The 27,943-nt window shown below is 43.2% G+C and overlaps 1 protein-coding gene across 2 annotated transcripts; it reads left to right on the top strand.

Annotated features, from left to right (window-relative positions):
- Positions 1-328: 328 nt before the first annotated feature.
- Positions 329-25,106, top strand: cwc27 (CWC27 spliceosome associated cyclophilin). Of its 2 annotated transcripts, none has more exons than XM_030085276.1 (14): positions 329-535; positions 781-877; positions 1,278-1,390; positions 1,553-1,696; positions 1,842-1,940; positions 2,041-2,144; positions 2,464-2,533; positions 2,663-2,742; positions 2,814-2,850; positions 2,943-3,112; positions 13,027-13,130; positions 21,006-21,112; positions 21,262-21,368; positions 24,601-25,106. In XM_030085276.1, the coding sequence occupies exons 1-14, from the start codon at positions 494-496 to the stop codon at positions 24,761-24,763; spliced, it is 1,437 nt and encodes a 478-aa protein (XP_029941136.1). In that variant the 5' UTR covers positions 329-493; the 3' UTR covers positions 24,764-25,106. The 2 variants fall into 2 exon arrangements, with proteins under 2 accessions (XP_029941136.1, XP_029941135.1); XM_030085275.1 differs by having other exon boundaries at positions 21,003-21,112.
- Positions 25,107-27,943: the final 2,837 nt, after the last annotated feature.

Here is a 27,943-nt window from a genome sequence, read left to right as displayed (position 1 = left end):
GTTTTATATCTCCACGTTGTATATTATTTACTGACTTTAAAGGCAGTGTTTTTTCTTTTGTCTCGTCTCATCTGTTTCCGGGGGACCGTTTTCACAGAACACGTGGAGTAAACCAAAACTGTTTTTTAGGGAAGTTTAAATTAATGTGTAGAATTTGTATGTCACTAAGCATCTATCAGGGTCACATATATATCGAAAGTTAAATTATTAACATTATTTACAAGCATTTATCAAAAAATGTGTTTAAAATTGAAAAAAATAAATAAAAATGTTTACTGCGAACATTCTGGACCCCCCGTGTTCTCCGAAGTAAACAACAGACTCACATGCGTAGCGACATGGCTGGAGAGAGGAGAGATTGAAAAGAAGTATCATTTTTGAAACAGGCTACAATAACAAGCACATCCGATCTGCGTGCTGTATTTTTTAGGGGGATCGGAAAGATTAGGATTTGCTTTATTTGCCTCAACTAAACTACAGGCGTTGAAGCACAATGAGTAATATTTATATTCAAGAGCCTCCAACTAATGGAAAGGTGAGCCCCACTTTTCCCTTTTTAAACATTTTACTTGAAGATTAGCTGTGGGTTTCTTATGCATGCACTCTAAATTCCTTCAACTAAGTTGGGCTTTGAAATAATTTTGATTGTTCAAACGTTAATCGAGTCGTATGAAGCCTCTGTGTTACCTGATCAGCGTATTTGGCTTTTTGCAAATGCAGGATATAACACTTCTTTTGGAACCTCATATTTTGTGATTCAACTTCTGATCTTTTCCTAAGGTCCTGCTAAAAACCTCAGCAGGTGAGATTGACATTGAGCTTTGGTCCAAGGAAGCTCCTAAAGCATGCAGGAACTTCGTTCAGCTCTGCATGGAAGGTAGGATTGCAATGGAATAACGGCTGCATTATAATATAAAATGTAGTGGAATTAAGTAGAATAAAAAAAAAACCCAGCTATTTATAGAGTAACAGCAATTCAACAAATGCCATTGCTGTGGTAGCACCACTTGAACATGAACTGGTGTATAGAAGAAGCTATTCTGGTTGGTGCGCTGGAAAAAACAGTGCATTAATAAGGAATAAAAACTGTATAGGAAATACATAAATGTGTCACCTCTGTTGAGTCAGAGAGAGGTATAAATGGAGGAATAGTCAAAATCACATTTTCTTTACCACCATACCTTTTGGAATTTTGAAATGTCAAATCAATTGTCATGAATTTTCCTGTAAATAAAAATCTTAAATATTTATTTTATTAATTTTTCTTTCTGTTTTAGGTTACTATGATGGCACAATTTTCCACAGAGTGGTGCCAGAGTTCATCATTCAGGGTGGAGATCCCACTGGAACAGGGGAGGGTGGAGAGTCCATCTACGGCCGGCCATTCAAGGTCTATCCAGTCAACTCATTTTATTCATTATTCTTTATGTGAAATGTGGACGCTCTCAGGATTTAAAGAATTCCGAACTTTGAGGAGATAGAAACAGCAGTGTCTAGTCTACCTACAGGAAAACCTCTCCCACTTCAACTTGTGCCTTTCTCAAACTTTCAGGATGAGTTTCACTCCAGATTGCGCTTCATTCGGAGAGGTCTGGTCGCCATGGCGAATGCCGGGCCTCACGATAACGGAAGTCAATTTTTCTTCACCTTGGGCCGTGCAGATGAGCTCAACAACAAACACACAATATTTGGCAAGGTTGGACTAAACATATGTATTATTTACAAGACAGACAAGTTTTTCAAGGGGCAGTTGAGTGAAGTGCTTGAATAAACCATCAGTGTACAATGTTCTGCAGCTTCAAAATGAATGTTTGTGCTTGTGACAACCATGTTCATTGCAGGTCACAGGAGACACTGTGTATAACATGCTCCGATTAGCAGAAGTGGAATGTGATCATGATGAAAGACCCTTGAAACCCCACAAGATAAGAACTGCTGAGGTATTTGCTCTATTGATAAATTAATATAAAACCACAATTGATTGTCTTGATATTTTATCATTAATGTTTTTATGGCTGATCCACTTTGTGTGCCGTCCAGGTGCTTCATTGTCCTTTTGACGACATTGAACCTCGTGAAACAAAAAAATCCAAAAAGGAAAAAGACAAAGAGGAGGCGAAGAAATCACAATCCAAAGCCACAAAGTAAGATTTCAATTTTGAAGAGGATCTTTGTATGTAACTCCTTAGTTTTTTGAGTTTCGCTTTGCCATTTGTTTTTCAGTTCCTTTCTTACTCTGTTCAGTATTTTTAGTTTGTGTCACTTTGGTCTCATCATTATGTTTTTAATCGGTATGTGGCTTACAATAAAGTGAAGCACCCACCTATTACACATTTTTGACAGTCATGCAGACATCAAATGAACCATAGTTCAGTTAATGTCTTTATAGAGGGTAATATTCTTTAAATGTGTCTATAGTTGTGAGTTATAGTTGTTTTTGTTTTCTATTATTCGTTTTCTTAGGAATTTCAGCCTGTTATCATTCGGGGAAGAGGCAGAAGAGGAAGAGGAGGTGGCGACTCAAGTCAGTCAGGTACTGAACTCTAAAACATCTCATACAAGAGACCCTCATGACTTTTCCTCTCAGCGTTTGTAATTTCAGTCACTCATCCCAGCTACAAAGAGCATATGTAAAATAATGTGTGATAACGTCTGTTTCCAGACATTTAAAGGAAAGAGCAAAAGCAGCCACGATCTGCTGAAAGACGACCCCAGACTGAGCTCGGTTCCAGCGGTTGATAAGTATGAGCAACATCTTAAAGTGACCTTTATGCTTCTTCTCAAGAGTGAACGCATTTATTTTACCTTCAAAGGAAAAAGAAGAAAGGAGCGTCTGGAGGCGCAGACGAGGTCAGTAGTCAGACAGATTGCGGGGATTAAAGCTGTGAATCGTTCCTCTTGTCACATTTCTCTGATTGAAGGCTTTGAATGTGTTTTTCCAGTCGGATGACGAAGCCGACAGCGATGGTGAGGGCGACGCCGATGAAGACTACGACTCCGATAAGAGAGAGAAGATGAGGGAGCTCATCGGTAAAAAGCTAAAAAAGGAGAAAGGAGCAGAGAGAGCGGCGGAGCCCGGTGAGGAGGAGCGAGGGAAGAAGAGCAGCCGCAGGTAGGAACTCTTCCTTTCTGCATGTCTTCAGCTTGAGAAGAAAATTTTATCTTTCTTCTACAACTGCTCTGATAGTTTGACAATATATATTTTTTCAGTTCACATATCTTATTTTGAGTTTGTAGTCCTGGAGGGACACTGTTGTACACTTTGCACATGTTCCTGTTTCATTACAGTAAAGTTTAAAAAGCTGCACACCCTCCCATGATGAATTTTTACATTCAGGATTTTGAAAACGTGTCAGATCGTGACTTCCTCAGTTGATAGAAAGAGAACTGGAGTCCACAAAATGTTTTATGTCTTTCCCTGTTAAAGTGAAATCGTCTGTTAATCTTCTACAACTACAACATAAAAGTCCACGTGCACACACGCGCACACATTTTCATCAATATACAGTCAGTAAATAATCTAACAGGCATCAGCATTATGTTAACCATGTGTTTGATGAAAGATAAACTGAAAGCTTTATTTTCAACCCCAGAATAACATTAACCACAAACAAACAGCGACGGAAAATTTCAGCCATTCGTCGCAAAGTTAATGGAGGATCCAGGGAGGGAACACATCGGCACATAATGGAAATAAAAGCTAGAAATTCTCTGCCCAGAAACAAATCTGGACCGTCTCTCTGCTCTGACACCAACTGAAGACTCTCTGTTGTAATGCACCATCTTGATCCAAAGGGGGAGCCTTCTCACCATGTTTTCTCAAAGCCTGCCTCACAAGTCATCTTTTGTGTCTCTTCTATTTATAACAGTACTAATTTAAAGCTTATTGTCTCATAAATTCAAATTAAAGAGGACCAAACCCTTGTAATTAGACCTGCATGGAAAGGTGCTTTTAAACAATCCACGCAGTTGTTTGTTTGATTGATGTTTTATTCTGTAACCTTAAAGATTTAAACAAATTGCTAAAAAAAAAAAAAAAAAAAAGAGAAAAAAAATATGTAAAAGTAACCCAAAAATATTTCACTCATTGTCAAATGTGATAAAAGTAGATTACTTCTGGACTGTCACCCACCTATACTCCCATTCAGTTTAAATTGTGAAGAAAAGAACAGAATGTGAGGAAAAATGATGCTCGGAGGCTTTGTTCTTACAAGTTGGACAGAGGAACAAGAAATGAAAACCAAAAATCTGTGTATCATCAGGATTTATTCACAATCTGATGAATCAGAGCAGCCATGGAGGAGCTGAAGGCACAGACATGCTGACCAAAACAACAAAATCTCACCACATTTCAAGAAAATAAAATACATAAACTGGCTCTAACAAGCTCAATGTCTCTAAAATGTTCCCTTGACTGATTTTAGTCGCTCCAGGAGAGGCAGAGTGAGCTGGTAAAATATTGAGACGTCCCGGAGGTCCACGCACACTGAAAACAATCATTACCTTGTATTAATTACTGACTCTCCGCTGCAGCAAATCCCCCATAAACAGTCTTTCATCTGGGGGCTTTTCTGAAGAGATTGTGATCAATGAAGTGCTTTGATGTACAAAGTGATGCACTGTGAAGGATTCCACGGCCGGAGTTCAGTCGGATTCAAGACACAAGACTCAGTGTGTCACTCTTTTGAGCAGTCATCTCGGAAAATGTTTGACGAGAAACGCACGGGTTAAAAGTCGGCCCTCATTAGCAGCAAAACAAATTATTAGGCATATATTAGAAGATCGCAGATATAAAACACGAATCATGACAACATATTTTGGCTCGATCTAATTGCCAAATGATGAAGTGAAATTAAACTCTTTGCAAAGAAACCCACACACGGGAAGAACGTGCAAACTGCACAGGAAAATCCCCCTCGCCTGGACTCTAACCAGGACTGTTTTGACTGTGAGGCGACAGTGCTAACCACTACACCACTCTGTGACCCCGCTCCACAAAGAAAACTGAATTTAGGCTCATAATTGAAAATAATACGACGATTGTGGGGGGTGGGATTACAATGAAGACAGACTTGTTTGTTGTACCCAGCACCCTGCGACTTTAACTTGGGTGAGGTGTCTGGAGGGAATGGCTGAATGAATAAATACAGTGTCGTTTCAGTGGCTCTCTTGGCTTTCGCCTGTCGTCTCCAAAATGTCACCCGCGTTTCTTCGGGCTCGGTTTCCAAACGCGTCCCCTCACTTTCACGCTCGCACCCGTGAATCTGAGCCGCGGCTCGCCGGACCAGCGTCCGTGGGCCCGATCTTGGCACGCAAAGCAAATTACTTACCTGCTGAGCCGGGGTTGATGCAAACAGTGCGTCGGCCCGAGCCAACGTGTGTGTGTGAGCGAAGGTGAGAGTGGAAGGTGGAGGTGTGTGTGAGACAACATTAGCGTGAAAATGAGCTGAGGGGAACAAGAGGGTGATTTATCTTTCATCTCCCTTTGAAGCCTGCGGCTCCGCCGGTTATCTCCGCTCCACGTCCTCTTAACAGGTAGCCCTCAACACACATAATCAACATACCCTTCTCTCATTAGTGCTTATGGGACAAGGCGCTGTGTGTGTGTGTGTGTGTGTGTGTGTGAGCGCGTGTGCGTGCATGTGTGTGTGTACTCTGACTGACAGCAGGCAGACAGTAGTGTATTAAACACAAGCGCAGCTTGTTTTGCTACAAGAACTGTAACCCAACACAGTGGTTTGTCTTGGCAGGGAATCAGAGGGCCTGCCGGTAGGTACAGTGTTCGCCCGGGACAAAGGGGGCATTGTTGCATGGCGAGCTCTGCTGTGGGCTTCCAGCTACACTCGGCGAAAGGAGGAGCCCCAGCTGCTATCTCATCACCTGGGAAAGAAGCAGCCAGGATGTCAAAAACAGTACTTTTTTCTCAGACTAATGCGGGACTTTTCCTCATCCTCGTGTCTTTTAATTCATTTAGGATCGGCGGTAAACACAGCAGCACAGAACGGAAATGTATGTTTGGTATATTATTGTTTGTAGTGCCTGTGCTGCTTGGCAGTAAATCTTGAAAAGCCGTATTTCCTTTTTAAAATTGTGCCAGACTATGCCACCACGGAAGAGTTTTCGCATCAGTCTTTTGATGCTGTCCAGCAGCCGATGATCTTCTGCTGCAACATCCCGTAACTGCGAAACGCTGGGGCTTGTTCTCGTTCTCGGGAGTGAGAAAGTTTGCCAAGCGATTGTGCACTGTACCTGGAACGAGCCCGTGTTTAAATCTGAGGATGAGTCACAATCGATCAAAAAGAGATCCAATTTTCGCTGCGTCTGTCTGAACTTGCTGTGAGATTTGACGTGTTCTGCAATTGCGGCGAATCTTTTCTGCGCGGTTTGACGCTCCCTTTTATTCACGCCGCGATTGATCAAGTATGATTTTGCTCCGTTTGAAGTAGGCCTCTTTTAAAAGGAGGAGAGGAAGAGGAGGAGGAGGAGGAGGGGAGAGAGGGGGGGGGTTTGCGCTTTATAAAAGACACTAGTGAATGAAATCCCAAAAAGCAGTGTATGTGGTAGTCGCCACTTTTGTTAAACCCGACGGGGCATGACTGGAGAAGCAAAACGCTTCCATATGGCTGCTGGGACGCAGTGTGAGCCGCTCTGCTCGCAGATCCTGGCTCCCGCTGCTGCTCCTGCTAACCACTGTAGTCTGGAGATGGAGATAGAACTGCACTTCCTGCTATCTGTATCACTTTTAGTGTTTAGAAACTTTATTTATTAATGCAGGTAAATGACTTTAATAGGCTCGTGTGTGCATATTTACAACGGCTTCTTATTGCAATTTCTTTATTTGCCGAATAATTATATGTGTTTGAGCTCAGTGTTGATCAAAGGCCCGGAATGTAGGAGGGAGATGCTTTAGGAATCCTTTTCTTTGAACACTTATGCCCAGATTATATACTAAAGACAGTAAAAAGAGATGATTACCAACATGCAGACAGGAGCAGAAGCCTCTTACCTGATGTTTATTTAAGGTTGTAATTTCATTGTTTGTCACACTTATGCAGGCTAATGTTAATGTTACAGAGGGACATGTTTCACGCTGCCGTCAGGAAGAATGATTTAGAGTTCAAACAAGAGTTCAGTGTAATATTAACCTTCTAATGCTGATAATCAGCACAGGGAACAGGACAGAAAGATATTTGACCTTTATATCATGTCAAACAAAAACAGCTGATTATTTTAGACCTTTAAAATTCTGACCTTGTAACTTTTAGTTGAATTACTGTAATAAGCTGCTCTCGGTTTCCGTTGCTGTAGTGTCAAACTTTGGTTTTCGTGTCTTTTAAAGTGAAGAAACAGTCACTGCTTCCTCCCAAAGCCAAGATGCCAGTTTTTTTTTTTTTTTGTTTTCTTTAAAAGCTAATGTTTTGCATATTTCACTTATTTTCGTTGTTTAGTCTATAGAATCTCACCACAAATTCCTCAGCCTGAAGTATTTTCATTAAATGTTTCACACACTCTCCACATTAGAGAAGCTGTTAGGGTTTTTCGCTGATCTATGGCTGTAAATCCACCAATAAATCAAACTTTATTTATTTCTGATGATAAACAATTATTATAAAAGCTGCTGCTGTTTCATTTTTTTTTTATTTTTTTTTTTTGCCACTCAGCGAATTGTTTAATCGACCCCTTGTCCCTGCGATGATTCTCGATCTCACCGTCTCGGGGGGGTTTTGGTGCTCTGCCACGCTTTGCCTGTGTTTCTCTTTCCACCTTTCAAACATCTTTTCATTTTGTGCGGCGCAACTTGAACGGGACATCAGACACTAATTATCCCGACCAAGCGGCCGTACCCCAGACGGTGTGTCACTGCGTATTAATTGGCTGCACCTGTCTCTTGTCATCGGTCATAGCCCGGCGCCTTCTCGGGGAAAGGTTGCAGGGATCAAGAAAGCGCTCGGCGCTGCGTTTGTGCAGGGGAAAAAAAAGAAAAAGAAGGGAAAAAAAAAAGTGCTTGAGATAATCCAGTTCTTGGCAGCGGGATGGTGTATGTTTTGGAACTGCCCCGTTTACACATCTCTGGCCCACTGTAGCATGTCTGCTCCGTATGGGGCACTCGCTCGTTGGAAACAGTTCCAGACAGCAATACATATCTGGGACGAGGAGGGGAAACTTGAAAGTGAATTTAAAGTAAGCCGGGGAAAAGAAAAAAAAAAACAAAAAAAACGGCCATGCACCACTTGGATTGCCATCAATGTCAACAGTCGTGCACGTTGACTGTGTCTTCTACTCTCTAAAGACCACAATATTTAAGAGGAATGGAAACTTGGTGAATAAATGTACCTCATGCACTCAAAAATGTCTTTTTTTTTTTGTCATGGCTTAAAAGTCCAGTTCAGCAATGTAGTGAGCTTCAGCCGCTTTTAACTCCTCAAAATGACACGAGTCAATTAAATTCATCAGTCTTATATTCATAGCTCCTTTTACAACATCGCCAGTTGATAGCACTTTTATTATCTAGATGGATGGATGGATATATAGCTATTTAACTGCCTATTCATTTATTTAGCAATCTATTGAGCTTTCCTCCATAGCCCCCTTTCAATTTGGACATTTTTTAGCTCGCCTAGTCAACATCTACCTCTATAATTTGTTCAGCTATGTAGCTGATTTTAAAGTAGTTTATATATTTAAAAGTGTGTTTTCTTTTTTTGTCATTCACAGCTAATGGAATTGATGAAAAATAATATTTTATGTTGAAATTCTTTTAAAAACGAAGCTCGACAATAAGTATTTGTTGATAAATCCGTGCTGTCTTCTTTTGAAATGTTACATTTTGTTGGGTTGGAGATTTCTGATCCAGTCAGTGGTCATGAGGGCAGATGAAGCGGTCCAAAAGAGGGACCTTGGCCGGCTCCGGGGGGGTAATGTGTTAGCCTAGATCACTCTGCAAAGTCATGCAAATTCCTGTGTTGAGGTTGGACTCCTCCACTCCGGCTCACAGTTCTTGGCTCCGGCCCAAGCCGTGGAGTGCCCCCCCGAGGGGCGCTCACCCAGCCATCTTGTTATTCTTGCACATTCATCCACATCACTTGTTCAGTCGTTAGCCTGGATTGAATCCACTATCGCAGCGAAACGCCGCCGCTGCCATCCCCGCGGTGTACTTACACTAAGACTTGGGTGTTAAATTCTCCTTTTAAACATTCATTCGACTTGTTGCAATCATGCTGTGGCCGTAATTCCCCTTTTTAAACTATTTTGAAGGCTGGACGAAAGTACAAAGAGATCCAAAAAAGGCAAGTATGCCTGCTTGTACATTTTGGAAAACTCTCGAATTTTTGATGAACCATACAGTCATCACCGTACTATTTTTAAGGTTGTCGAATTCCTGTGTCAGCCTCAGACTCCTGCCAGACTCTGAAGTATTAAACGCAAGGTTTTGAATCATGAGGGAGTTCTTGGTTTTCTGCCAATCACTTCATATGCTTTCTTTATGAAAAGTTAATCATCCGCAGCTCTCTGGTTTTCACATTTTTTGAATTTTCTGAACGGGCGACAGTAGCTGGCAGCCTGCGAAGAGACTCGGCCTGCAAAGTAGCACTATAGGCGGAATCGAAATGCATTTAGCGTTGCCAGTTTGGTTCTGTTTGTCTGGCAACAGCAGACAACAGATGAGTGGCTCTCAGATCTCTGATTGGACTCTGTGTCCTCTCTACTCTTGGCACAATGAAAACCCCCATTGAATATAAGGAGCAGGGGGCAGAGAGAGAAGTTCTTCTTTCCAGTTCTTGCCAAAAAAAAAAGAAAAAAAAAAGTGGAACAGATAGTTACAAGAAGAAAACACACCTCTTGCCCCATCTGAGTCGTCGCTGCAGGTGAAACTGATAAAGTTACTGCTATTTGATTTCTGTAGCTGAAACACTAAAAAGACACGTCTGAGAAGACATTTGCTTCAGCTGGAACTTGGTCTTTTGTTTCTGCATCTAAAAATCAGCAGAAATCTTTCTGAAGAGAAACCTTTGTAGCTGAAGCTCTGCTGAGGCCTTTTGTTGATTGGACTCCCCCCCCCCCTTTTTTTGTAGCTGAAGCTCATCAGAAACGTTTCTGCGTTCGAGCCATTCCCGGAGTTGAAACTCAGCCGAGACGAGGCGACAGTTGAGACACAGCAGAGACGCTGCTGTAATTTCTGCAGCGGAAACTGAGCAGACGCGGCGGCGTGAAGGGTCCCGACAATTAGGCAGAGCGCATATTTTGATAACAGAACATTATCCATCCACTCATCTTCGACTCCCTCTTTATCCTGAGCAGGGTCGCAGAGAAAATAGAACATTTTGTGTGTAATTACGACGGCAGGTTATGACCCGGCGATGTGTTCATACTTGGCAGGTTCGGTAGATTAGAAGAAGGTCTGCACGACTGCTCTGCGAGTGCGGTTCATTTGTGGCCACCCGATCTTTGGGAGGCAAGAAACGAACGAACCGCCGAACGGCTTCTGCTGAGGTTCGATTAAGGTCTCAGTGCAGCAAAAACACCAGAGACCTTTAAAGAATCAGGCGAGGAATGCAACTGGAGTTGGAATTATTTATTTCTTGCAGCACGTCTTTGTTGATAAGCACAAGTAACTTTCCGTTTCTGTTTTTTTTTATTTACATCTATAAGAACACAATCAATACACTGGATTATTGTAGAGTTTATGAAAGTTTTGTCACATATTGTGTCTTAAAGGCATTACAGACGTTTGCACTTTTATCTTTTGGTCAAATGGTTAAAATACTAGTATTAATGCACATTTTCGCCACTGAGACTTGAAATATCATAGTGTTACGTAATGCGTAGCAGAAATCGAATCACAAATGTTTCTGAAAATGAGACCGAGCGCTTTGTGACGCTGTGGAAATCACCAGGTGAAAGCAAATGAAACGTGAAGCATGTTTGCTTTAATAAATCCAGTCAGGAGTGTGTAGAACCGATATAATTTGTGGCGCTGGCGTCGTGAGGGTCTCAGGAGGAGTTCGCCAAGCCCCCAAGGCGTGTCTCGGCAGACGTTATTGGGGGGTTTTCCTATCCTCTCCGGCCCTTTTCTCTTTATTGCCCCCCCCCCCAGCTGTGGGGCTGATTGTTCGGCTTGTTGCCTTGAATACGGCTCTTGTTTTCTGGATGGCAGCGTGTCAAGGCAGGCAGAAAATGATCAGTCAGTCCAAAGTGCTGGGAGAATTGAAGTGTGAGGAAAAAAAACCTCTTGGTGACCTGGATGATGTTAGAGCCTTAAGTCATGATTGGTACTTGACTTTTTAATTGTGTTAAAACACACGTTCCCACAATAAATACTACAATCACAGAGACTTTTTTCTTCTTCTTTCCTGGTATCTAGCTGTTATCTCTGTTTTTCTTTTTAGCGTGTCAGCCCTCACATTAAATTGCTTTCTGTTACCCTAGGAGCGCTAATAAAGGGGAACTCCGCAGATTATTACACATAAAGATCAAATAACCAGTCAGAATATGTTAGTAGGTCCATCAGTGGAGGAGACAGCCCTGTCACAGAGATGAAGGACCGGGCATTCCTTGAAAAAAAAAAGGTTTTGATTTTGACTTTTTCTGTACATCTTCCAACCTAATGAAGTCTATTTATTTTCACCTGTAATTTTCATTCATTAAGTCATGGCCTAAAGCTTGCGCGGGTATCGATGTGGACAGATCTTTAGCCGTTCTGCTCATCTCCCATCTCTTTCTTGACTGGCACGCAGAAAATTACAAAGACAGCTTTGAGCACGGACTCGGCGTTCCTGTTATTTTGACCACCTACCGCAGTAATTACATATTTTTGAAACCGAACATAAAAGTGGTTATGTTTAGTTTACATGCATATCCATTTTCGTTTTTCGGCTTTTTCTTGTGTGCAGCTTCGCCAGATCTTTCAGGTCTCGCCGCTTCATCTTGTGGGGCCTCGACTGGTAGCTGCAGCCTTCAAATTATTGTGTTATTCTGCCCACCTATGGTTGTTCACATCTGCGTCGCATTACAAAGCTCTGCATGGAAATGTGTGTTTAAAAAAAAACAAAAACAAAAAAAACAAAAAAAAGCTGTTGTCATTGCTTCTAGACAGAACCGAGCAGGCGACTTCCTCACACACACACACACACACACTGAGTCTGGCTCTGCCATCACCTCTCCGCAGTTCAGTCTGGATTCAGCTGCAACAATTTTTTCCTCGGGAACATAGACGACTTTGCAACTGCATGTCTGACTGATTCCTGATGTGTATCCTCAGAAGAACCAGGGAAGAACCGTTACTTCCACTCAGACACAGCTGTTAACATTTGCAAAAGGCACTTACGGCTGAAAGACCGCTCGGTCTGATGCCCCGGCGCTTCGCGACTGATAATGTCAGGGAATTAAACAAACCAACATCAGCTTTAAACAGAAAAGCCCAAGTTGCAGATAAAGAGAAAGAAAAGGATATAAACGAATGTCAGTCTAGAGAAGCAGATGTAAGAAACGAAAGCAGCCATTGTTTGGTCTGGAGATAGCGCTCGTGCTTCTAGGCCGGGGGCCCAGACTGCAGCTTACCTGTGCTTTGTGGCTCCGCGAGTGAACGGGAGGAAAACAGAGCTGTCAGGCCGTGCGAAAATATTATCATTTCCTAACGTAACATATCTGCTGTGCAACTGGCAGCAGCCTCAGTCATATGAAAGGGAACGATAATCGGCGCTGCCGGCCTTGTATGAGCCGGGCGGCGGGCCACCTGCCAGCAGGGACGCCGCTGTGAGCCAAGGAGGCCCGGATGTGCCTTGGCCTGCCTCCGTCATCCGCTGAGAGGTTTTCTCAAGGCGGCTGGTCACGAGCACTTCGAACCTGTTGGCCATCATAATGCCGCAGGTGTGACCTTTGATGTTGGACTTGCTGGCGATTATTTGGGACCTCCTTTGGTCATCTCTTGATATTCTGTGATTTGGTAATTGATGGTAATCATAATCAGCATTTTCGTAGACGTACGTTGAGTTCGTTTTCTTCACCCTCAGTATTTTCTGTTCGCAGTGAGGAGCTACGGAAAGAAGCACGGCAGCTAAAGAAGGAGCTGCAGGCCATAAAGCAAAGGAAAGAAGAAGTTTCTAAACCTGCAGCAGAAGAAGTCAAGGAAGGTATTTGTACAGTTTTTGTTCCCCCTCCTCGTGAACGTGTGGTGCTCATTATACTGTAAATTTACTGCCGGTTGATGATATACTGTACCTCACCACAACTAGGTGCCTTTTTAATGATGTTTTAAAAAGTGTTCCTTCACTGCTCGAGCTCTAAGTGTGAACCGAGGAGCTAGGAGGGTGGTCCGAGCTGCATTCTCTGCTAATGGACAGTAAGAGAGGCAACCCTCTGATTTTGTCAATTAGTTGCAGACTTCTATTTGTTTTTACCCTCAAGGGTCTGCATTTTTGCGTTAAAGCGTTCTGAAAATTGCACGGGTAAAAATTGTTCGGCGGCCGCCAGAGTTGTGCATCAAGCCTTTTGTGTGTTTGTTAGTTTGGAGCGTTTGGCTTCAAGCGCCTCTGTTAAAATCCCCCCGGGTCCTCACCACACTGCAGTCTGTCATAATGCCCTCAAATCTGCAGATTTTTGCTGATGTTGAAATGCATTTTTGAATATTTTAAAAGCCACTGAGGTCAGCCCGAGGTTGTGCGTGCATACGTGTGTGTTGTGCAACAAAGCTATATAGTTTGCAGGGGGGGGCTCCAGCCTCACTGTGGGGTTCACCAACATCCCAAATTTACAGAGAACCATAATGAGCTTCTGTTGCTCAAACACTGCTTTTGTCTCCACAAGCACTCGATGGTTTTTGTGTTTTTTTTTTTTTTTTTTAGCACAGACTCTCTCCACTCCTCTGATGTCTGCACAGAGTTAAGCCGTTTCCATCAACATTCAAGTAAAAGGTCTTGAAAAGATCGAGTTATATTCTCCGGGTTGGAGTCAGTAACAGCTCTGCATTGTTGTGCCGAGTGGCAGCTGGCCCGAGGTCCTCCTTTATCTTACGAAGGTATTCGAATCCTGCCAGGGACCTCGGCTTTATGCTTCACTGGCAGCTTAGCCAGAGGCAGGGACTTTCTTTTCAGAGCTCCTCATCACACCTCTTTGTTGGAAGCGAAAGTTCATTCCATTAGATGGAATTGGTAGATGTCATGGGCGAGCGGCCACTGCAGGGGAGGCGGAGATCTGCTCGAATCTTGGAACACCTGCGCAGCAATAAGACACACACACTCACACACGCACGAATGGGTGCCCACTTACTGACATAATGCATTGCTCCTAAATACAACCATCGCAGCAAGGTAACTAACAATAATCCTTGAACGTATGCGAAATTGTGCCCTTCATTTTGACCCCTCAAGGTAAACAGGTTCACAGCTTTCAGACCCCAAAAAACCGACTGATTTGAAAGTGAAGTGAAAATGGTAAACTGTCATTGCACTGTGTGGCTGTTTGTTTACGCGACAGCGATAATACGAGTCTCTGGAAACCACTTTTCAAAAACCAGTGAAACTAATGACCTGGCATGCAAAAAAAAACCACAGTGTTTCTGTGTGTATGGCGACGGTTCCAAACATTTCTGTTTCAACATGAAATGTGGATTGCTCTTATGCAGTTATATTTGTGGTACCTTCATCCTGTACGCCGTATATAACCATATATAGCCTATTTTTAGGAATCCCACAAACTTGTTTATTTGCTTTTCACCCCCACTGATATCAGTTTGTTTGTTTCTGTGTGTTTCCATCGAGTCGCTGTCCGTGGTAGACGTTTGGCGTAATGTGGAATTCCGGACACTTCCAGAACAGCACAGATTTTAAAGCCACAACAACCGATATCAACACGACCGTTCATCTTCCTGTCCATCTGAGGTGGTTGAAACCGTAGACTGCAACTGCCATTAAAGCCAGTATTCTGGCCCCAGGAGTGTAACTTGTTAAAGACATACACACTTAGTTTTCCCAGCCTGATGAAGATGTCGCATTAGCTTGCAATCTTCAAGTCAAACACAGTAGATCTGACAGCTTCTGTTCTCTCCATTCTGAAGCAATCATCCATTTATCTTCTTTAATAAGTTGGTTATTTTAATTATTTCACAACTTATTTAGATCCTGTTTAAAAGCAAATTCTTCAGGTATTTGTCTCCAACAGTGCAAAGTCATCTATATATTCACTTTAGTCTCAAAATGCCTGACAAAGAGCTGTAAATATTATTATTTAAAATGCTGCTACCAAACAAATTGGTTGATTGATTTCATTCCATTCTGAAAATTGATCCATCAGCTAATTGTCCCGGCTTTGAAAGATTGAATGCAGATATTTGAGTGGTGGGAGAAATCAATACAACTTAGCCTCTAAGTGTTTTTTTTTTAATGTCTCAATATTATATTGATACACAGACACCGAGTATTGATGCTTAATAATATGCTTTAAATTTTCCCTTTCAAATAGAATTTATGACAGCTTTTTACCACAGTGTTGGCCAGACAGTCCCGCTTTACTGCATTAGAAATGGCTTAATTAAAGAGGAGTAGTCTGAAAGTTTTTCTTTCTCTGCTGGAAAAAAACATAGTAAATCAGCCTTTATATTCCAGCAACACTCAGCATTTAGCAAAACGTTTAGGATTGCAAAAAAGTTTTATCCTGACGTGCTTAAGTATTGTGATAATGTTGAATCAGGTGGTTTCAAGGGTGTTGGGCCTCGATAATATCGGAAAGCCTCCACTCTATATTTCTATGTGCTTTATTTATAGGAGAGCATAAACACGTAATGGAGTACATGAATTGTGGCTCTTTGTATTTTTTTTTTTTTTGTCTGCCTGCAAGTTGGATTGGGCTTTTTTTCTCTATACATACATTTTTTGTTTTTAATTCAGCATATTCTAGCATATTTTGTCATCTTTGAGAATGTTCAGTCTTGTGTTGCACAAATCAAAATGCAACAAATCTGGTCTAAATGTCAACATTAAAAGAAAAAAAAAGTTGTTCTCCTGGCTCAAAGTGACTTTTTAAGCAGCAGTTTTTAGGCAATTTTTATTTCTATCAAATGGTAAAAAATAATGTTTTAAACTGTGCATACCATAGTCTTTTTCAAAACATAGATGATTCATTGCTCAAAAATGTCCCAGAGCGCCTGGCAAATAGTGCTAAACCTGCACTTCATTTAAAATAACACCAAACCTGAAAAAAGACTGATGATTAAATTGGTTAGTCGCTGTTTATGGCGTTGTTGTTTATAGCTGCTGTATGCTAGCAACGTAAAGCCTGTTACAGCATGTGAACAAGTCCAGGATATTGCTATTTACACAAATCATGCCAGTGTTTTTATGAACCATGCAGTGCGGATGGGCAAAGCCAGAAAATTATAGCCTGAAGTCTGCATGTGAGACGCTTAAGAGTAAATTGTAGCTTCAGAAAATAATTTAGCTTACACTCTACCCCTCTATTGTCTAAAATATGCTGATAATTTAGACGCCAATCTCACTGATTTGTGATTCTCTATCGTTCCCTTGTTAACCCGCCAGCTGCACGGCATTACATCTGATTGGGGGAGGGAGAGCAAACTGTCTCTTTTCTGCGAACACACATCCTACAGTTCATCAGAGTCGCCGCGTCAGTTTTCATCACACATGAATTATGGCGCGTTCTCGTAGCTTCTCTTCCTTGGCATGGCCGCGGCTCGGGCGAGCCAAAAATAAGAGAGCCATTCTGAAAACCGCTGTCCATTCAATACGCGCCCCAAATGATGTGGCAACCAGTCCTCATCCCATGATTGTGTGTGCGGGCGTGCGTGCTCGTCGTGTTTTATTACACTTGTCAGTCACGTCGTGGATTTAAAGGACGTGTTTCGGCGGAGGGATATTCGAAATGCCAATTATTGTGATTGAGATTAACATGTTATTTGGTCTGCTCGGTATATCATCTGTCCCGTTCAGCTGTTTTCTGCGGGACGCTGCTGGGGTGTTTTCATAAGCCGGAGCTGACAAAACCATTTCTGATGTTGCTTTTTGATTGATGTCCAGCCGTAACGTTGCCTCACAGCTTGGCGCCGTGCTGCTCCGACTTCTCCTCAAGGGCTGTTGATTGTTTAACCGAAAGAAGGGGAAGCTTTTATCCCGTGGAAAAGGGGGCAGGGGGGGGGGGGGGGGGGGGGGGGGGGGCGTTTTGTCATCCACAACATCCCGCGGTTGCTACAACATCGGCGGCTTGATTTGTAGCCCCGGAGAGCTCAGGTGACAGGAGATGGGAGGAATGTAGTTTTACAAAAGACCATCAAAACTTGAGGATAGTAGTTAGTGACAACAGCTGGAGAAAGGTGATGTGCGCTGCTGGCTCAGGACCTCCGGGGCATCATCAGTCAGCATCCAGCATGTCACTGGCTGCAGGGGGGGGGAGGCAGAGCAGCAGAGGTGACTGGGGTGGGGAGGGGGTGGAGGGAGATCACTTGCCGGTCTCATAAATCAATGGGAGAGAGGTTGCCCCTCTAGCTCTCTTCCTTACTGACACCAAGGGAAGTCAGCGAAAGTGGGGCACTTGGATTTCCAGGGCCGTGATTGGAAATTCCAGCGATTGCCGAGTATTTGGAGTTTTCGCAGGTTAAAAGCCCGGAGAAACGGGTGTAATTGCATGGTTTTCTTAAGTAACTGCCCGCCCGAACGCCCCGTGGGACTGAATCGTTTAGTCGCTGACTTACATTTTCTCCTGAAGTGAACCTGTTTTTTTTTTTTTGCTTTTTTTTCCTCACAGGCAGCAAATTCAATGACAAAAACAAAACATATTTCATGCAAGAGGAACTGTAGATTTAAATATTAATCATAGGTTGGATAAACAAGATCAATCTGTTATTGCCTAATTTGCAGTGGTGATAGAGATGTGAAACAGAAAAAAAAAACACTATAAGCAATACAAAACACTTAAAGGAATACTCCGAAGATTTTGGACCCACGTCCTTTCCCTATCATTGACAAAGTGAGATAAGCTCATAAATACTTTTGTGTCTGTGCGTCCAGTGGCTTAATCCCAGCTGTTAACATCGTGGTTAGCTTAGCTCAATTGCTGGAAGTCAATAGGAGTCAGAGCCGGACTGACGAAAGTGGACATATCCTCCTTCCAGTGGTCCAGGGGGCGGCGTATTAGCACGTGAAGTAAATCCAAATGGTTATTAAACATTTTAAAAGACGTGTTTTATTTTCAATCCGTTAAAATAATGTCTTGATACACACAGACCTGCGCATGCGCAGTGCTCCGCGGAAGGATATATACCAGAGCACAGCAGTAGAAGCGCCAGTATGTCCTTCTGCGGAGCACTGTGTTTGTGCAGATCTGTGTATCAGAACGTCACTTTAACAGGTTGAAAAGAAAACGCGTCTTTAAAAATGTTTTTTAACCATTCGGATTTACTTCACATGCTAAAACGCCGTCCCCTGGACCACTGTAAGGAGTATTTTGTCCACTTTCGTCAGTCCGGCTCTGTCTCCTATTCACCTCCAGCAATTGAGCTAAGCTAACTACAATGCTAACAGCTGGGATCCAGCCACTGGACACACAGACACAAAAGAGGTATTTATGAGCTTGTCTCACTTTGTCAATGATAGGGAAAGGACGTGGGTCCAAAATCTTTGGAGTATTCCTTTAATTCGTCCAGTTTTCACACAGTTTTTATTCAACTTAGGGTTATAGTTTGCTGTATCTAATCCTGGCACAGTATGGGTGAAGAAAATTCAGACTTGCCAATTAACCCCTCAAAACACTCACCACACACACGAAGAACATGCAAATTCTACTTACTTTTCCATCGGATCTGAGCATTTTCATCTGTTATGACGTACAGTCTCAATGTAAGCAGTAATGATAGATAGATGCAGAGCAGTAAAACTGCAAACAGGATGAACTGTGGAGACTCTGCTTTGTGGAGTTGTTTGCTCCCTTCCAGTGTGTTTAATTGGAAATGCAATTATTTGAATAGTAAGAACAAACATTTTCATTTTAATAGATTCAGAGAATAGTAACTTGCATAAACACTGTTGTGTTTGTTTGTGTTGATTTAGACAAAAACTTAATTACTTCCATCCAGTTCTGTTGATGAATTCAACTAATTCACCTTTCTCGAACCTTGATGCCATTTTGAATCTGCTCACCCACTCAAGTCCTTCAATTTCCTGTGAAAATGCTGGATGACTTTTAAAACTGAAAGACACAGGGATTGGCTTGGTGTAGATTTGTGATCGATTCGCTGTGAACAGAATGACAGATGGACTACGGGGTGAACAAAAAAGGACTGTCCAAGAGTTCTGTCTGAAATCCGTGAGTTTTATTTTTCTTGGCGGAATCTCCCTTCTCTGCGTAAGTATCTTTTCAGCAGGCTTTTCTGTGTCCGTAGCTTTAATTCCACCCCCCTCTGTTTCATGTTTTCGCATCTGCGGACCTGTTATCGGTCTACAGTGACGTCCCAGAGACTTCACTGCCCCTGATAAATGGCTCTATAAACAAACAAGCATTACCAGTAGGTTTTAATCCAGCTCTGACCTGAAGGACGGCCGGTGGACGAGCAGTGTTTTCACTGTTACATCATGTATTTGGTGCAGCCGAATGTGTCAGAGCGTCCAGTCAGAGGTGGCAACGCTTGGCCAGCGAGGTGATGCCGTGTGTGTGTGAGTGCGCGAGAGTGAGTGTGTGAGAGTGTGACATCACATTTTGTTGTGGAAAGAAAGCGCTCCAGCGGCCCGACAGACTGCGCTCACTGTCTGCCTCCCGGTGACTTCACAGCCCGCGGCGTCTGCGCCCGGAGGTTTACAGAAGCGCATTAACCGCGTGAGACGCGGCGATGTCAGCGCGCCGATTGTCCCCCGCATTCACCACTTCACCGCCAGGGAACGTCTCACACGCCCTGCGGGGAAAAGACAGTTTCATGGAAAAATGTAGCCCGCGTTGCCGTGAAGCCGTGACTTTACTCACACAGACTCAGTCACTTGTTGCAGAAGTCTGCTTCAGTTTTCATATTCCTGTCATATTCTGAACTCGTCAATACGTCATCTGAGTGAGCCAGTGATGATCATTGACGGGAACAGAAAAAAAAAAACCCACATGGGCTCAGAGAACATGCAAACTCCGCACAGTGGAGGCGAGGTTACTTTCTTGGTTCTTCACACACACGCTTGTTTACCTTCTAAGAATGAAATAGGTCACTCCTGTCTCGCAGCAATCATTTACATAATGTAGGTCACCTGTGAGCAAGATCAAATGAGAGGCTACTGGGTCGGGCCACCGCCGCGCTACATCTTAGTGAAGGTTCGCGGCGGCGAGGCATTCAGGCAGGGCAGCTCCGTCCGAGACGAGGAGCCGGCCTCGTGTTTTCACCTCTTCTTATCGCAGTGTTCTCAGATCATGCACAGCAGCAACTGTCACAGCTTGACAGGCGTCGCTTCCTTTTACGTTTTCCCTCTGATCATGCTCTGCTCATTTTCTGACCGCTCATCCGTCAGGGGCCGGTAACAGAAAACCTGAGCACCGGGCAGGGGGGGAGAAAAAATGTGTTTACGATGGTGTGCCGTGTTTTTCCAAGAAAAAGTGTGAGTGTGGTTTTTTTTCCATGAGAAATCTGTCTGAGGAGCTGCAGACGTGTCACCTGTATGAAATCTTACCTTCGTAGCTGTAAATGTATCTTTAAAAGATCTACAACATAGAATATATTTACCTTTTTTTTTTGGCTCAGTTGAGTTTCTTTTTAAAATCAAAACATTTTTGAATGCTGTTAAGTAATATTCATACAGTTTGAATTGTATTTCATTATATTTCTGTGATTTGGATAAACTCTATAGAATCCGGTGGCGAGGAAGTTTCTGATTGCTGTTTAAATGTGGAGGGATGGCTCGAATTTACTTTACTGGTTGTGTTATCTTTCTTTTCCGTTGAGCATATTTAGTGAAACGTTTACTGAATATTGTGAACTCTTTAAAAGCAGTTTGTTGTAACATCTGATTTTTGTTTTCTCCCACCAGAAGATAAGAAGCCGTCCAGCGAAGCCGTGGCTGAATATCTGGAGGGCCGGAAGAAGTACGAAGAGCTCAGGAAGCAGAAACTGAAGAAAGGTTCAAACAGAGAGCAGCAGGTATCTTGTTTTCTGCAGTATATAAAATAAATGAAAAATGTATTTTTTGGCTCCGTTTTTTGACATTGGGGAGATTCATTGATATTGAAAACAAAACCTTTCTGCGAGTGATTCTCTACATTAACCTGTGTGTTTCTCTCCAATATCAGACGATGGCTCTGCTCGACCGCTTCAAGTCCAAGCTGTCGTCGGCCATCACCGAGGGTCCGGAGGAGGAGGATGTGGAGGAGCTCGCAGAGGATGATGACAAAGGATGGTCAGTGAGATTTTAAAAACAGTCATTCTAACAATATTGGTCGAAATCTATGAACCTGATCTCTTTTAGGTCCAAAGATTCCTTCAGGGTTCTGATAAATGTGTGCGAAAGTTCAAGTCATATTCATGTGTGTGAGTCAAGTTGGGATTTTGAACCCACCGCAACCAGATTGGCCATCAGGAAATCAGGCCTGACGCTGTGTTTTCCTCTCTTATTCTGTTTTTCACCAAAGATCTCAAAGCCTAACGACGTGGAGCGAGGCTCTGAAATGAATACCATGTGTCCGAATTTCAGCAAAGTGTCCGTATGTGTATGTATGAGATTTAGAATAACAAAATCTGTAGTTGCTATTAGTCTCGAGAAGCCCCCTTGAAGTGTAGTCTGTCTGCGATGTGTGTGTGTGTGTCTGTGTGTGGGGGCCCTAATGAATTTGAGAGAGGCCTTGGCTGGCGTTCGGAGCCTCGACACCTCGCTGTGGTGCCCCCGCCAGGTATGGAGGGAGGGAGGGGCGGCGGCAGAAGCGTGGCGGTCCTAAAAAAACAGCAGTGGGAAGTCTGTGCCACTCTCAGAGCGCCACGAACAGAATGTGGGTTACAACAGGTCAGACACTGGAAGTCAAGTCTGGGCCAGAGGAGGTAAACTATTCCATCTGTGTCTGTGTCTACGGATTTCGACTCCTCCTCCTCCCCCTCCTCCTCCTCCTCCTCACACACATAAACTCTGAGTCATTGCTAAAAGCCCGTCGTCCCTCCTGTACTCCTTATCCCCCCCAGCCCCGTATTTGAGCGCAGGAAAAAAAATAAACGTAGCAGAGGCTCCTGTGGACCCGCGTCACGGCGGCGCAGGAGCGGTTTTGATAAGCCGGGTCTCCGCATCACGTTCCGGAGACGCTCGGCCGAAACAACCGGCGGGGCTGTCATCGCCGAGGCTGCTAGACAAATTACCAGAGGCGGCGTGCTCGCACAGCAGGGGTCCTCCGGGTCTGCCAGAGTCTAGCCATGACATTCTAGATGAGCTGTCACAACTCCTGCCGATTTCAAATGAACACGGGGGAGAGAGCCAAGCGTACACACACACACACACACTCACGTCAACATACCCCCGCGCTGTACACTCGGCCACAGACAGGAGCAGACACACCACAGGCCGCTCACAGCAGGCAGACGATCGCACACAGAATACGACTCAGAGCGCAGCAGAGAGTCTGCAGGCAGCGGCAGATACACCGGCACGACGGGAACTGATGAGAGGGATTATTGTTGCCGAAGCAGACGTTCGCGGACATTAAGGTTAGGGAGGCATGTGTCGAACCAGAGCCAGAACTGGTTCAAATCCCAATGCTAAGCAGTCACCACTGAGCAAGGCCTTCAACCAACTGTCCAGCGTAAAACTTGTGTTGAATCAAACTTGGAGATCCCGCCATCAGCTGTGGTGACTCCAGAAAGGAGCATCTTTAAACCCCCTTTTATCCAGGTACAGTTTAAAAATGTAGTTTTATTAATGATTATGTCCTTCGTCTACAGTGCATCCAGAGGGCTGAAGTTTTTTTTTTTTTTTTTTCCCAGACATTTCAGCTTTACCTGTTTTTTTTTTTTTCTCATTCTGTTTCTCCCCAGATTAAGATGAAAATGTATTGCACTTTTACAGCGCATGTGTCTTCCCAACATTGAGACTGACTTCATCCCAAATGAATGGATCACAATTAAAGGAATTTGGGTTGAAGAAAATAAACACTGACCCCAGGGAAACATATTCGAAAGCAATTTTAAGGCTCTGGTTTTCTCCGTGGTGAGAATAATGTGTGTGCGTGGAAAAAGGTTTTTGATCATGTGTTGTAAGAAATTGTAAGAAATGTTTGGTATTACTTTTAAACAGCAACCATATATATAAAAAAAAAACCTGTCTTGATGTATTAAGTACATGAACTTCATACAAACTTTTGGTTATGGAGATGAATTATACGAGAATTGCTGCACAGGTTCTGAAATTTCTACGTAAACATGTGTGAATCTTATGAATGCACAGTATTATTATTAAACGATGCAAACTTTACAGTTATTGGAATGCTTCCTCCCTGCTGCACTCTGGTATCTGTTTCTGAGACCTGCATGACTGCGGCTGCAGCTCTGAGACAGCAGCGTGGCGGAGAGATAGTTTGTGATGCGTCGCCTGCTCCTGCTTTGTTGACAAGATTTGCTGATAACACACACACACGCACGCACACACACACCCCTCCAGCAGCGGCTGAAGAAGCCTTAGTGGAGGTTTATCCTGGGAAGTGTCTGACGCTGATATCTCCTGTGAGGAATGTCCTGATTCTTTAATCTGTCTTTTGGGGAGGGGGGCAGAAACCGACCGGGGAAATGAAAGACACATGGGCGTCTCGTCTCTGGGGATTCAAGCGTTTTCACAGAAATCTTTAAACTACGGAGAAATTCGGGGGCCTGATGTCAAAGACATCAGCGACATTTTTTTTTTTTACAGCTTCTATATTAACAGTTAGAGCAGCGATGTTTAATGCAGACATTCTGAGGGACTTCCGTCCCCCAGCCCGGCGCCTCAAAGTGTTCTCACATAAAGCATATACTAACTTACAATGTCATATAACTTTATTCTGACTCAATTAATTTTTACAATAAGCGATTCATTTTAATGCTCAGGCCTTTCAAATTGATGACTGTGCGGATTTAATCTTTCAGAAAGTGTCCCGATGTTTACGGCTTGGTTAAAGACCATAAAACCTGTTTTTTGTATGAGCAGAAGGCTTGTCTTGGTCGAGTCATTCCTATATGATTCAACCCATCACAGATTGGAGTGTCAGCAGCGACAAACACTGCAATTAGCATATTTTTAGGTGTGTGTAAAAAGAATAGCAAATTAGTGCCCAGAAACTAACATTAAACAGATTATAACTAAATGTATCACGTTACATTTACTAAGTCCTACAAGTTGTTTAAAGAATTGACAGTGGAAAAATGGCAGAAGGTTAATTTTTCTGATGATTCACTAATTGATCTGATTATACTTGCTGCAAATATTACAGAAGACAAAGCGAAAACATCAGCCTTAAACTGAAGCCTCCCGATCACTTATTCAGTTATACAGTTGATTTCAGCACAGTGTTTTTTATCCTTTTTTGCATAATAACAGCTTAATAGCAACAGAAGGAACTGGTCTGTTGGTGTCAGATCTCCAGAGATTCACTGTGTTTTCCCAACTCCCTCCTGTTCAGGCTGGGTCACGTTCTGCAGTTCGACGAGCAGACCAGGAAAGTCAAGGACGCCAACATGCAGGACGAAGACACTTTTGAGATCTACGACCCGCGGAACCCCGTCAACAAGCGGCGGAGAGAGGAGAGCAAGAAGATCATGAGGGAGAAGAAGGCCAAGAGGTGAGGACCCGGGAGACCCAGACCAATTCCCGCCTGAACCATGCGACTGAAAACGTGGTCGCTCGTCATCCTACGAACTGGACCGACTCAAACATCTGGATTGAAGCTACGAACCTGAGCGCCTGTAGTCTGCGACGGACCTGCAGCTGTACACATACAAACACAGGAGTCAGACTGTGATCGTAGTGAAGGTTATTAGTTCATATCATGTTGCTGTTTCTTCATTTTTATGACGTTATGTTAATTAGAATCTAAACGTGACTGTAAAGATGTCAAGAAAATAAAATTAACATCTTCAGACTGTCTGGAATTGTTCTTCAATTTGAAATAAAGTCTCCGTTCAGTGACGTCTTCTGCTGGATCCTTTCATATATTGTGATAATTCACATTTACATTATCGGTAAATAAATAGATTTTTTTTTCCTTTTAATGCCGAGTTGAAAATCAGAAGCGGCTCTGCGGCTCTGCTCCAGACTTTTTCCTAAGTGACATCCACCTCACTGTCACCGGTGCTCCGGTCACTGCTGGAGCAGTCGGAGCTTGTAAAAGCTAACTGGAGTCGTTACCTCACCGTGGTTTTTCAGGGTAAACGATCCGCCACTGCCGTGTGTGTGTGTGTGTATGTGTGTGTGTGTGTGTGTGTGTGTGTGTGTGTGTGACCAGGAGCTGCACTTGGCCGGCAGCACGCTGTATTTTTACTTCACTTCTGGGATTATGCTTAAATTTTTTTTTGTATGGAACAGGAAGGAGAGTTAATGTTACATTATGAGCATGGCCCTGCCCGAGCTGCTGCTGCAAATCTAAAACAGGTGAAGCAGTGATCTAACCAATTGAGTGTGTGTGTGCGTGTGTGTGTGTGTGTGTGTGTGTGTGTGGGAGTTCCCTGGTACCCACTTTGGATGAAACGTGCCAGTGATGACCTGAGACGCGTTCTGAAGTTAATGGAGGAAGTTATCTTTTTTCCAGGCCTGTTCTTGTTAATAAAAAAAAAAATTTTTGCTTTGAAAATGAACTTTTTTGGTCATTTTTCAACTTCCTTTCCTCATTTTAGATAATTTCAGACCCACAAACCTTGATCTCAGCATCTCCCTTTCATAATTTCTGTCTCGTATTTGTTCTCAGGCTGCACTCAGCATGAGGGAAAGTCCGTAAATGGATGAATTTTGCACAAACTGATCATTTTCAGTAACATTCAGGAGGATTTAGTTCCCCATCGCTTCAGCTCCCTTCACTTTAAGGAGAAATCTCCACGTGACCGACGCGAACATGTGGGAATCCTTTAACATCCATATGGCCGTGCCACTATTGTCTGTAAACTTCAAGGAGCCCAAGTTTAATCTTCAGATATTCTTCCAATTTAAGATGCACTGAAAAAAAGATTTAACTGCTGAGATAAATTTGATTTTTTTTTACAAGGATGCTGCTTGCCAAATAAATCGATAATTTATGTTTAAAGAGGAAAGCCATGGAGAAAAGGAGAGAAGGGGGTGCAGTTCATCAAGGGCAGCACCTAGAGAATATTTACTGCTCCCCTGTGAGTCTCCATGCCAAGCTCGGAGCAGGAAATACCGACTCCTGACTCCCGGTCACGTGAGCGCAGGGGATGAGATGGGATGGTAATAGCATTATCAGGCTGCTCTACAGCTGCTGTCTCCCTCTGCCCTTGTGGGCGAGCACTAAATTTAGACAGCTAATCCTTCTCCTCTCTTACAAATTCAAGAAACACTTGTTTTGTAGCAGCAGTTCGATATTTTTCACCTCCTTCTTTTCATTTATCTTCTATTTGTTAGATTAAAACCGGGGGTTAACTGAAGAGCAGGACGCCTCTCAGACATGAGGGAGAACAAACAGATTTACTTTGGGAGTTTTAATTTGTCTTTATATGTATTAGGTCTTAAAGGGATGCTTCAACATTTTGGCAAATTGGCCCATTTAGCGCAATTCCTTAGTCATTTCGAACAGCATACTTACTTTTTTTGTGAGGGCGAGCTGTTGTTTATTCAGAGGTGAGTCGGGGAAGGTTTTCGGGATGGACACAATGGAAGTGAATGGTATTTTTGTTTCCCCTCATCAAACTCATGAAATACACAATCCAACAACCCCAAAACACTCTGGTGGACACGTTATAATCCTTACATTCACTACGCTGTGAAATATTAATGCTAAATTACCAGATTGAGTTGTTTATGCGAAGATTGCTAAGACGGAACTACTTACTAAATATGGCGTCTGGGCGTAGTGATTTCAAAAGAAAAAGTAGTTCCCAGTATTTGCTTCAGTGCCGTAACGCTACAATATTATTTGTTGGTGTTCCACAGCGTAGTGAATGTGCGGATTATAACGTGTCCACCAAAGTGTTTTGGCATTGTTGGATTGTGTATTTGATGAGTTTGACGAGGGGAAACAAAAATACCATTCACTTCCATTGTGTCCGTCCCGAAAACCTTCCCCGACTCACCTCTGAATTAACAACAGCTCGCCCTCACAAAAAAAGTAAGTATGCTGTTCGAAATGACTACGGAATTGCGCTAAATGGGCCAATTTGCCAAAATGTTGAAGTATCGCTTTGAGGACAGAATGACACGCAAAAGGAAATGCTGCTGTACGTATTCATCAAATGTGGAGTTTGCATGTTCTCCCTGTTTGTGTCGGTCGCCTCCACCTCAATATCATCACAGGGATACATGAAGAGAAGCAAAGACATTGTAATAAAATCCAAGGAAACGTGGTTCAACTTGGTCAAGTCTGCTCGAGCGTGTGTAAAAAAACACAGGGTTGATCCTTTCTCCACACACCCTCCCACCCCTCGCTTAACTCCCTGGGGAGTGATGAACTGATTGCGCAGTGAGTCAGTTGTGCGTCCATACGGAGGATATTGATGAGTCCGCAAGATCAAAGAGGAGATGTTTTTTCGACAGGCGCAGCGAGAGCTTCCCGGTATACGTTGGGCCGTTCACAGAAGTCCCAAGGACAGACGGGGAGGCCATTTGTCTCAGTTGTCAAACCTTTCGTTGGCACTTCAGAGCTGAAGGACGCGTTCGGAATTTTCCAAGATTGCGTTCAAACCGTGACCACGAGTCAAGAAAACAGTGCAGCAGCTCAGCGTTGTTCTTATGGTTTGTATCAGCCGGGAAGAAATGTGATTCAAAGCCATTTGGCTATCATCACTACTCCGAATAACATC

The sequence above is a fragment of the Salarias fasciatus genome (genome assembly GCF_902148845.1).
Source record: "Salarias fasciatus chromosome 7 unlocalized genomic scaffold, fSalaFa1.1 super_scaffold_4, whole genome shotgun sequence".
Lineage (NCBI taxonomy): Eukaryota > Metazoa > Chordata > Actinopteri > Blenniiformes > Blenniidae > Salarias > Salarias fasciatus.
This window is presented reverse-complemented; position numbering and strand designations above follow the sequence as displayed.